Source organism: Mauremys reevesii, linkage group 4 (assembly GCF_016161935.1).
Source record: "Mauremys reevesii isolate NIE-2019 linkage group 4, ASM1616193v1, whole genome shotgun sequence".
Taxonomy (NCBI): Eukaryota; Metazoa; Chordata; order Testudines; family Geoemydidae; genus Mauremys; species Mauremys reevesii.
Window position 1 is genome coordinate 138,199,972 of NC_052626.1, and position 10,014 is coordinate 138,209,985.

At 43.2% G+C, this 10,014-nt stretch overlaps 1 protein-coding gene across 9 annotated transcripts in view; it reads right to left on the reverse strand.

Moving 5' to 3' along the window:
* ST7L (suppression of tumorigenicity 7 like) overlaps positions 1-9,703 on the reverse strand; it is a 61,605-nt gene extending 51,902 nt beyond the window's left edge. For 2 of the 9 annotated variants that reach the window (XR_005597751.1, XM_039535596.1), the window contains exons 1-5: positions 9,474-9,703; positions 4,305-4,387; positions 2,154-2,316; positions 1,414-1,468; positions 516-631 (exon numbers count right to left, since the gene is read on the reverse strand). Coding sequence is in view for 7 of the 9 variants with exons in the window: in XM_039535596.1 (XP_039391530.1) it covers positions 516-631; positions 1,414-1,468; positions 2,154-2,316; positions 4,305-4,387; positions 9,474-9,678 (622 nt within the window). In the remaining 2 variants the exon portion in view is untranslated. Of the gene's footprint in view, positions 1-515; positions 632-1,413; positions 1,469-2,153; positions 2,317-4,304; positions 4,388-7,350; positions 7,433-9,473 lie in introns of those variants that run through there. The other 7 variants (XR_005597750.1, XM_039535602.1, XM_039535598.1 and 4 more) reach the window with 5 other exon arrangements.
* Between the last annotated feature and the right edge of the window lie 311 nt (positions 9,704-10,014).

Below are 10,014 nucleotides of genomic sequence, written 5' to 3' on the forward strand. Positions count from 1 at the left end.
GGACCATTTTTCAGGAGACCAAACTATGATACTAAGCACCTCGTAGAGTCTACAGCACTTTTTGCAAAAGCAGGAACATTTTCACAATTTACTATTTCATATACACAACACACTGTGTTCAGTGTGTCTTTCATCCAAGGATCTGAGTGTTTAGGCAAACATGAAGCCTCATCATACTCCTGTAAGTTACATTAGCATTATTCCCATTTTACAGATGGGTGAACTGAGCCACAAGACAAGAAGTAGCTTGCTCAGAGTTACAAAGTGAGTCAATGGCAGAGTTTAGGAATCGCTTTAAACCTCTAGACTGCACTCCCTATAGAACTCAGAAGTGTATCTATCACTAAACATATTTTGTACTCCCTAAATTGCAGTATTATGCAGTTATTACTTTATAGGTTTCCACTCAGTAGTTGGGATCACCTTAGAGTGAATATTTCCAATATTCTTTAGATAGTCCTACTGTTCCATCTTTCACACATACACCCTTGTTTTCATGCAGAAATAGTTAGTACCTGTATCTGAAGGCTGAAGAGAGTCTGTGTCACACGTGAAAAAAGTCTGATGATCCTGAGCAGACAAATTCATGTCGTAGTATGTAAGCGGTTCCTTCCCAGTCACCCACGTGTACCTTTAGCAAAAGACAAGAATAGTCTCAAAACATGTGTTGGTAACAGCTGGTACAGTGGGATATCTGATGTCTTCAGAAACTGAGGTTAGCACTGAAGGGTCATTTGTTATGTGCATTTTCTAATCATTAGATTGCAACACCAGTGTTCTGTACAGGTTGCCAGAGGGCTTCCTGGCCATAAGGCAATGCATGATTTTTTAACCTAAAAGCCAAAATGGCTTGGCAACTGCCTGTTTGAGAAATGCTTTTATCCCTTTGCAACAGGGTCACAGTTCCGGACAACGATAATGCTCAAGCTGAAACCACCATTCTATAAAGGGAGAGTGTGGTTCCACTAGGGCGTTCTATATGACAGACTCTACTTCAGAACTCATTCCTCAAGCTTTGGAATGAAATAGCCCAAATCTGTCAGCTTTCAGGGCATGCTGCAAAGATCAGATCTTTTCGAGTTTGCAGATATTTTAAAATTTTGGAGAAAGAGGGTTGTGAGGAGCACTGGAACGGATGTTTCTTTGCTTTGGGGAAGCTACAGAGTTTACTTTGTTTGCACGAATATTTGTATTTCTAATATGGGATGAAAGTGCCTAGAGCTCTGGACGGATTTTTTTTAAGGGTAGGACTGGTATAAATCCCAACAATTACCCATGATGCTCTTTGGATCTCACCATTATTTCCAAGAAGAGCAAGGATGAGAGCTCTGGCAACAAGTTAAAAGGTGTGTGCAGGTTCTAAATTCATTTCCACAGCTGCTTGTTACACTGAAAATAAAATGAAATTAATACCTGCTATATTCTGCTCCTCTGAAAAGATTAAGAGGGTTTCTCCATACTTTGCACTCTGCAAAATGAAAGAGCACTACTTCAAGTTTGAATAAAGTTCCAAAACTAATCCCTTGTCTTTAAACAGCTACAGCACTTTCTGTAAAATCCACATAACTTCAATTCATTCCCTGATCACTTCCTGCTGGACATGACTTGTGCAAAGCCAGAGTTTTCCAGCATTCCTGTCATACAAAAGCACTTGGAAGAAGGGTTAAACATTGCACGAGAATAACCAGAGCAATGCTCACATTGTATAATTTTGGAGCCTGCAAACTGTAAAATTTTGGTGTCTGCAAAAACCTGGTATTACTGGGACAATTCAGTGGTGTGTTTCAGTCTATTTTTTGCATTCAAACTGTGCATTAATATCTTGACTTAAACTCTTATTTCTAATAATTATGTAACATACTAGGCAATACATAGGTTCTTTCTTTCAGCAGTTCTAACAAATGCAACGATATTCACAAAGCAATTCTGGATTTTACTTCACTGATTTCCATCATCATTTCACTTTACTTCTGCAACTATCTCGTACTGATGGTCCCAAATGAGAGAACATCTTTCTCTGATTGTTACTATAGGCCCTAGCGGGAAGCCAAGATCATTCTAAGACAGAAATCCAACTAGTCTGAACAAATCTTTCTGGGTTTAGGCGAGACACTTAACATGTCTCTGCAAAGCCAAAAGTTAGAAGCAATTACCTGACAAACTCTGCCTGTTTGTCTCGTTTTCTCCGTTGTTGGCTGAAAAACCTGGCACCGGAGGACTATTCTCTACTCCTCCAATGAGTGGCCTCAAATGGCTCACAGACACCTGCTCAATGAAAGAAGTGCCATATTTTTGGAAGTACCACCATTCGAATATCTGCAATGGGAACAAGAGAAAAATTGCACCCAAATGTTTCACTAGACAACAACTTACCAGTATTCACAAGAGACATGAAACAAAAATGTGAGCCATGTGGACATCCCTTTGCAACTGATTATAGACACTATTTATCTATATAAAATATTGTTAATTTTTATATCTCCTTCCACTAAACAAGAGAGACATGGATCTCCCCACACAATGTGGGAAGAAAAAACATTAAGAAATGTATCAGATTTTAGCCAAATAATGGATTAGCATCCACAAAAGTATGCTAACTTCTGAAGCAATTTTAACAAATAAGGTGTCTGGATCCTGCAGCCCTTACTTTAGCACATAGTCAAGAGGACTTACCCCTGGAAGTAAGGACTACATGACTGGGCCTAGCTTTGGGTTTCATTCTTCCAAATTCACCTTTTTTGCCCATTTTGTATCACCTGCAATATGCTTTGTTAATAGCATGTGAGAGTCCAGGGAGGGAAGTCATTTAGTTCATTTAAGAGATGTTTAAGGTCAAGAGTGCAGGGGCGGCTCTAGGTATTTTGCCGCCCCAAGCACGGCAGGAAGGCTGCCTTCGGCAGCTTGCCTGCGGGAGGTCCCCGGTCCCGCGGATTTGGCAGCACACCTGCGGGAGGTCCGCCGAAGGCGCGGGACCAGAGGACCCTCTGCAGGCATGCCACCGAAGGCAGCCTGCCTGCCGTCCTCGCAGCGACTGGCAGAGCGCCCCCCGTGGCTTGCTGCCCCAGGCACGCGCTTGGCGTGCTGGTGCCTGGAACCGCCCCAGCAAGAGTGTTATTTTTTTCTTCTTTCCTCCTGTAGGCCTTATGAGGCATTTATATATCATGATTTCCAGGAGTTGCTTTAGAGGACCACCCTAGACCAATTCATCTGGGTATTTCCATCAGCATGAAGAGATAAGTCACATTCAAATACACGGCATTCCTATTGTGAAATGTTGCAATAACTCATCCATTTTAAATGTCAACAAAAAATCCACTTTTTTCTTTAAAGCGGGGATTTTTCTGTATCTTAATTATGTAAAATTACTAGGTCAAACAACATCATCCATTTCCTTCTTAAACAGCTCTTCCCAAATCCCCCATTCAGTACTCACAAACCGCATTTTCCCTGCGGCTATGGTAAACAAATTGCTTCCTTCACATAAAAAAAGATTTTTCTTTTAACTTTAGCCATACAAAATGTCTGCTAAACACAGCTTCAGCATATTCTGGTAACTGTGTGTGATATCTGACAGTGAAAGAATGTTCCAAAAGGCCCTTATCCTGCAACCAGATCTGCCCACACAGATCTGACTTCAGGATCAGGGCCTGAAATCTCAGACGGCTAATGACCTATCAGAGTTCAGCAAGAATAATTTCTTTTATAGCCCAAACCGTCTCTCCTACCAGCTTCTCTTTAGATGTAATTTTTTAGTGAACTTAGTGCTGGTGAAACATCCAGAACAGCTTTCACCCTCCAAGGCAGTCAATTTGTCCAAAGAACACGTGCAATGTCGCAGCAGTGCAAGACTTCTCTGCGCACACCACCAGTACCTCACCCATGACTTGAAGGGACCGCTTCCAACGGTGAAAAAGGTGGTCAGTCTTCATGGTCTGGCTGCTGAGACTGCCAATGAGAGAATGCCAGTTGTGGCAGTGGCTTTGTGATGCAAACTATCCATTGGGAAAGGGACTGAATTTTTCCTCTTTAAAACACAGGAAATTATATGCAATATTGAAGGCTGAGATTCAATTAGCACAGGATTCAGGAAATTCAGAGTTAAGGTTGTTGTGGGAATCATATCTATACCCTCTTCAGGTAACAATGGATACAGTCCTGTGTATCGGAAACTATTGAGGAGTCTTAGTTTCTTTTACAGTATAAGGACACCACCTAGAGACTGGTCAGAGAACAGGAGGGTTTCTTGCATCCTCACTTTAACAAGAGACATGCAAAAGCTCTAGTGAGAAGAGGAATCTACTTACAAATATCAGTCCAGATATAAGAGATGAAGTCCCTGTAAGTGCAACGTAGAATTTTGGAGTCAAAGTGCTTAAGAACACAGTCACTGTTAAGAGGGAAGAACAGCACAGTCAATAGGCAGAACTAGAAAATTCCAAACAATATGTTTGAAAGCAACATAAACAACCATATATAGCACACTACACACAACAAAATTGCTTAGGTTTTGCAAGGGCCTTGGTAATTTCACAGATGGAAGAGTACAGCAAGCAGAAAGATGAGATTTAAAAGAAGTTACCGTATCAAACACGGCTAGTCGTTGCAATCAGAATAATTCTATACAAATCCTTTGAAAAGACATCAAAATTGTAATACTCTCACCTCACCAAAGGATCTTAACAGTTGCATGGTTATTGAATGAGTAATTTTGACAGTCCATATGCTTTATTTTAATTTAAAAGTGAGCTATATTATTTTGATACAAGTTTCTATTAAGTCTTAGCAAGTAAACTGATCAGAAGTTCTGTTTTAAAAAGGCACATATGTTCTATCCTAAACTACCTTAGCCACACAGAATCAATAATAAATTAACAATAAATAGGTGCTGCTATTTCCCAGATATTAAAAAAGGCACAGCAAAACAAAGAGTGCATCAAAGTTATGTTCAAATACATCGTACGGTGTAGATTTACACAGACTTCCACTCCCTGCTATTTACAGAACAGAAGAAACCTCCTCAATGTTACCACTCTGAGTGAATCTCACATTTCCAGGTAAGAACGACATGCTTGGTCTAGATTGTTCTACTAATCTACTGCAGGGAAGCAGTAACAGAGAAAATTAGAATCATATAGCACCACCAACTGGAGTATTACATAACAGAGATAGCCTCTGTTTCCAATGCCCAATATCTCTGCAGGCTAACGATATGCTGAGTTTAATACTGCAGGTTGAAAATGGACTTCTGATAAAACCTGAAAATCTAATTTAAACAGTGGCCAACAGCTAACTGGAAAAACAGACACAAGAAACATCCAGTTTTACCTTTGAAAAGAAACTAGTACACATGCAGGAAGAGTGACAAGCATCATGTTGGAATCACAGCAAGGGTTGCAAGCAGAAAATGAACTCTCTTTTAGATGAGGATGCTATTAAGTAACATAGTGTAATTTCTCTAACTATAATAAAATCCTGAATTCAACTTCACACCAAAATGTTGAAATGCTAATTCCTAAGTAAACATGCTCCTAGGGAGAGAAGAATTCATTTGCTGGATTTTTAAATAGACCAACAGACAGAAAAGCAGCAATACGATCATCAGTGTATTTAAAGGGGTGGGGGGAGAAGAGGCAAGAACATATTTAACTTTCACTGGAAAGTCACAAGCCAGAATCAGAGCACATAACATCAAAACTTTTTTTGCACAAATAATCCATCTTTTACACCTGTGGAGAGAGACACTAAATGTACTGACTACCTAGCTGTAGGCTAAAGAAAACTGAGGCAATCATCTATTGCAGACTTCTCTGGAAGAGTTAATTTTAAGGAGCAAGTCCACCACCTTCACAGCATAAACCTATTTAATCAGCCACTGACCCTCAGTAAAGGAGAAATGGAAGAAAGAAACATCTGATGACAGCAAGTCTGTAGCCTATGTAGTTCAGCAATAAATGTCATGGTCTAGTGTCACTTCAATTTTTAAATGATACTTGTGACCACTGCAGTTTCACCAAATCTTTACCTTTATCTTTCTGAGAAACGTGAGAAAGGACCACTTTGAACACTAGACCAAAATTCTGTTAAACTCCCACAGCTCAGAGAATCTTACAGACTCAAGAAAAATATTAATTTTCATGTAGTCTTCTCGCCCACATGCAATAAAGCAGACTAAAGAACCAGCTGGGATGTAGTGTTGAGTTATTCCAGAGGATGCCCAACCACAGGTGACATTCCAAACTGAGCTGAAATGATGGATATAAGGTAACCAGTACCTTCAAACTGACTGTGGCAAAACCAAAGAACATGGCTTAACAGTCACCAGCCACCATTCCAATACAAGAACATTTTTGTTACCAAATGGTGATCCACCATCTCCCAAATAACTCAAAACCAGGGCCAGAGAGGACATTTCCAGTTGCATCAAACAAAACATACAATATTGACAAACTGCAGAGGAAATTTTAATTCCTGAACATCTCTAGGATTTAAGTGAATTTCAAAGCACTGAGCTTGAGATGCTACCAAGTATTCCATAGCCTATGATTACCTAAGGCCCAGTAAAATCCTTCTAATTGATATAGTTCATAAGAAATAAACATGCCAATTAAACCATCAACCCAACTCTCCCCAGGCCAAGAGGAAACCATGGCAGTGGGAGATATTCACTTTCATTTCTTGAACTGCTCTTTACATAAGCATTGTACAAAGTATTAGAACATTTTCAAAATCTATGTTAAGGTAAATGTGTCTTGTCTGATAGCCACAAAAAAGAGCCAGGAAGCAGTCTGCAGTGGAGGGACACAAAAACCTTGTCTACACTAACAAACGGTACCCACTGTTAATAAAGGATTTATGCAACAACTGCAGTTGAAACAGCACTGAACACAACTCAACCGCAAGTTCAACCAAGAACAAACCACACCGAGGACAATTTTGGAAACTGAAATTGGGCATTTTTGTTAGGCAGGGCAGAAATTGGAAGTCAGTACCAGAAAGCTATAATTCATAATGATTAATGTTATGAGACTGCAGATATTAACAAAAGTGTGAGTGACTGCATCAAATGAATATCTGTTCCTTAGGAAGGGTCCCAATTGTGCCTTGTGAAATTTATTAGGGGGTTCATTAGGGAAAGGCCAAGGCTTGCTGAGTTCGTTCCCAAAATTAAGGGTGACAGTAATAATTAATATCTTGTAAATAGATAGCTTCAATCCAGCCAAGAATGTCCAAGTATTTTACAAGTGTTATACAGCACTTGAAATGTTTATAAGACACCAATTGTCTAGGAAGGAGCTAATACAAAAAGATGAGGCTTGTAGGACACCCAACAAGAGGCGTTAGGGCACCAACCCCATTCCAGCAGCTGGAGAGCATGTGGAGCTTCTTTCCAAGTGCTCATACGCTCAGGAGCTTCCATCTTTGGTATCAGCCTCTGGCTAACAATTAATTAATAAACCTGAAGAGTGAAGCCTTCTCCCATTTTCCCCTGGCTCCTGGAAGACAGGAGAGCTTTCTCCCTTATCTCCACTGCTAATTGCAGCATCCTCTGTAAGATGCTGTCCAGAACCCTATGGGCTGAAATGAAACTCAGATTGGGTCAATTTCACCCAGTTTGGACATCAACTTGAAATGCTTTCATGTGAAGGGGGGGAAAAAGTGTGAAAGCAGTTACAATTCCTCCACCTGCCTGAGACTCCCTAAAAATTGTCATTTTATAGTCACATATTACAACTTAAAAAAAAAATTCTTCCATGCTGATGTATGAAAGATCCACACAAAGAAAACTGTACACAAAAAGCTGCCAAATGCACAAAGTAAACACACTAGAAAACAAGAGGAAAAGCATTGTTTCTTCTAGACTCTTTCAATTCTGGGCATGTTAAATGTTACTTGAAACAATTTTTTTTTTTTTGAGCAGTTTGAGCAGGGGGTTGGACTTAGAGTGACCCGATGTCCCGATTTTATAGGGACAGTCACGATTTTGGTGTCTTTTTCTTATATAGGCTCCTATTACCCCCCACTCCCATCCCGATTTTTCACACTTGCTGTCTGGTCACCCTAGTTGGACTAGATGACCTCCTGAGGTCCTTTTGAACCCTGATATTCTGTGATTCTGAGTCACAGTCCGTGAAATCTGGTCTTTTATGTGCTTTTACCCTACACTATACAGATTTCATGGGGTAGACCAGCGTTTCTCAAACTGAGGGCCCTGACACAAAAGGGAGCTTCGGGGGGGGGGGGGGGGTTGCAAAGTTATTTTAGGGAGGTTGTGGTATTGCCACCCTTACTTCTGCACTGCTGCAGGTGGCAGCGCTGCCTTCAGAGCTGGGTGGCCGAAGAGCAGTGGCTGTTGGCCGGGCGCCCAGCTCTGAAGGCAGCATCTTGCCAGCAGCAGTGCAGAAGTAAGGGTGGCACAACCCTCCCTACAATAACCTTGTGACCTCCCCCCCAACTCCTTTTTGGGTAAGGACCCCTACAATTACAACACTGTGAAATTTCAGAATTAAATGGGTGAAATCATGAAATTTACAATTTTAAAAATCCTATGACTGTGAAATTGACCAAAATGGAGGGTGAATTTGGTAGGGCCCTAATAAGGGGTAAGACATTTTTAAACAGAAGGGTTGGTGTCCTCGCAAGTATCATGCCCAACCCAACATACAGAGCACATGAAACTAGCAATGTTTTTATTTCCAGTAGTGCCCACATGTAATTAACAACCAGGCCTAAAACCCTGAAGAACTGACTGTCTATCCTGTGCTTTAGTGACAGGACTATCCAGAAAAGCAAGGGTATCTTCCTGATCCATTTTTCTGGGCTGCACTTGACAGTCTGCTGTAGCCGGTTTATTTATAATGAGCACCAACAAAACAAAGAACAAATCCCAATTATTTCTAGATTTTGACAAGATTAGAAGAAAATAATATTTCTTCCCCACCCACCCTATTTGTTTACCATGTGCATTTGACAGTTTTGTAAATGCTACAGTCAGTGTCACTACTTTTGGGGGGGAGGGGAGGATCTTTCAATATCAAGGGAGGGGGATAAAAAATCATCAATGTGACTGTAAACCCATGGCAACTGTCAGGGAGCCTCAGCAGTCAGGCTCAGAAGGAGCAAGCCCAGAGGAATCGGGCTGACACGACTTTAAAACTTACAGTACTTTTGTCTGGAATTAATGACATTTCTCATGACTGGTGACGCATCAGAAACCTCCGCTGGGCCCATGGGAAATTGGGCAAAGGGCTCAGAAACCAAAAGCAAGTACCTGCGGGTAATATACCCTCCTGCCTACCCCCCACCCCGCACCAGGGAGCCCATCCCGCAGCCCGGGGGAACCCTCGCCCCCCCCCCCGTATTCCCTCAGACCCGCCCGGGGGAACCCTCGCCCCTCCCCCCAACGTGTCCCCCCAGCCCAGCCCCCTCACACACCCACACCCCCAGCCCTGGGCAACCCCCGCCCCGCCTCTCACCGGCCGCCAGGTTGTCCCGGAGCCGGAGCGGGACCCGCAGCCAGTAGAGGAGCCCGAGCGCCGCCAGCAGCCCCAGCGCCCGAGCCCAGGGCACGGCGGCCAGCCCGGCCCCGCGCCGCCTCAGCCGCTCCCACCACCCGGGGCCGCCGGGCGAGCCCTGAGGCTGCGCGGCCGGAGCCGCCTCTCCGCTGCCGCTGTCCGCCATGGCCGCGCCGCCTGGGCCGGAGCGCCACACTCGGCCGCGCGCGCGGGGGCGTCCCCGCCGCAAACGGACTAGGCTGCGCGCGCCCTGAGCTCTGGGGGATCCGCGCGCCACGCCTGCGGGGGGGTTCGGCTGCCTAGCACGTCCTGGGGACTTGAGTGCACACAGTACTGGGGGGTGCATGCCCTGCTCTGGGATTGGGGGTGCGTGTCCTACGCTCATTTCGGATGCACAGCACTGGGGGTGCATGCCCTGCTCTGGAGATTTGAGGCACATCGTCCACACTAACCATTTGGGGTTACACACAGTACTGGGGGTGCATGCCCTGCTCTGGAGATT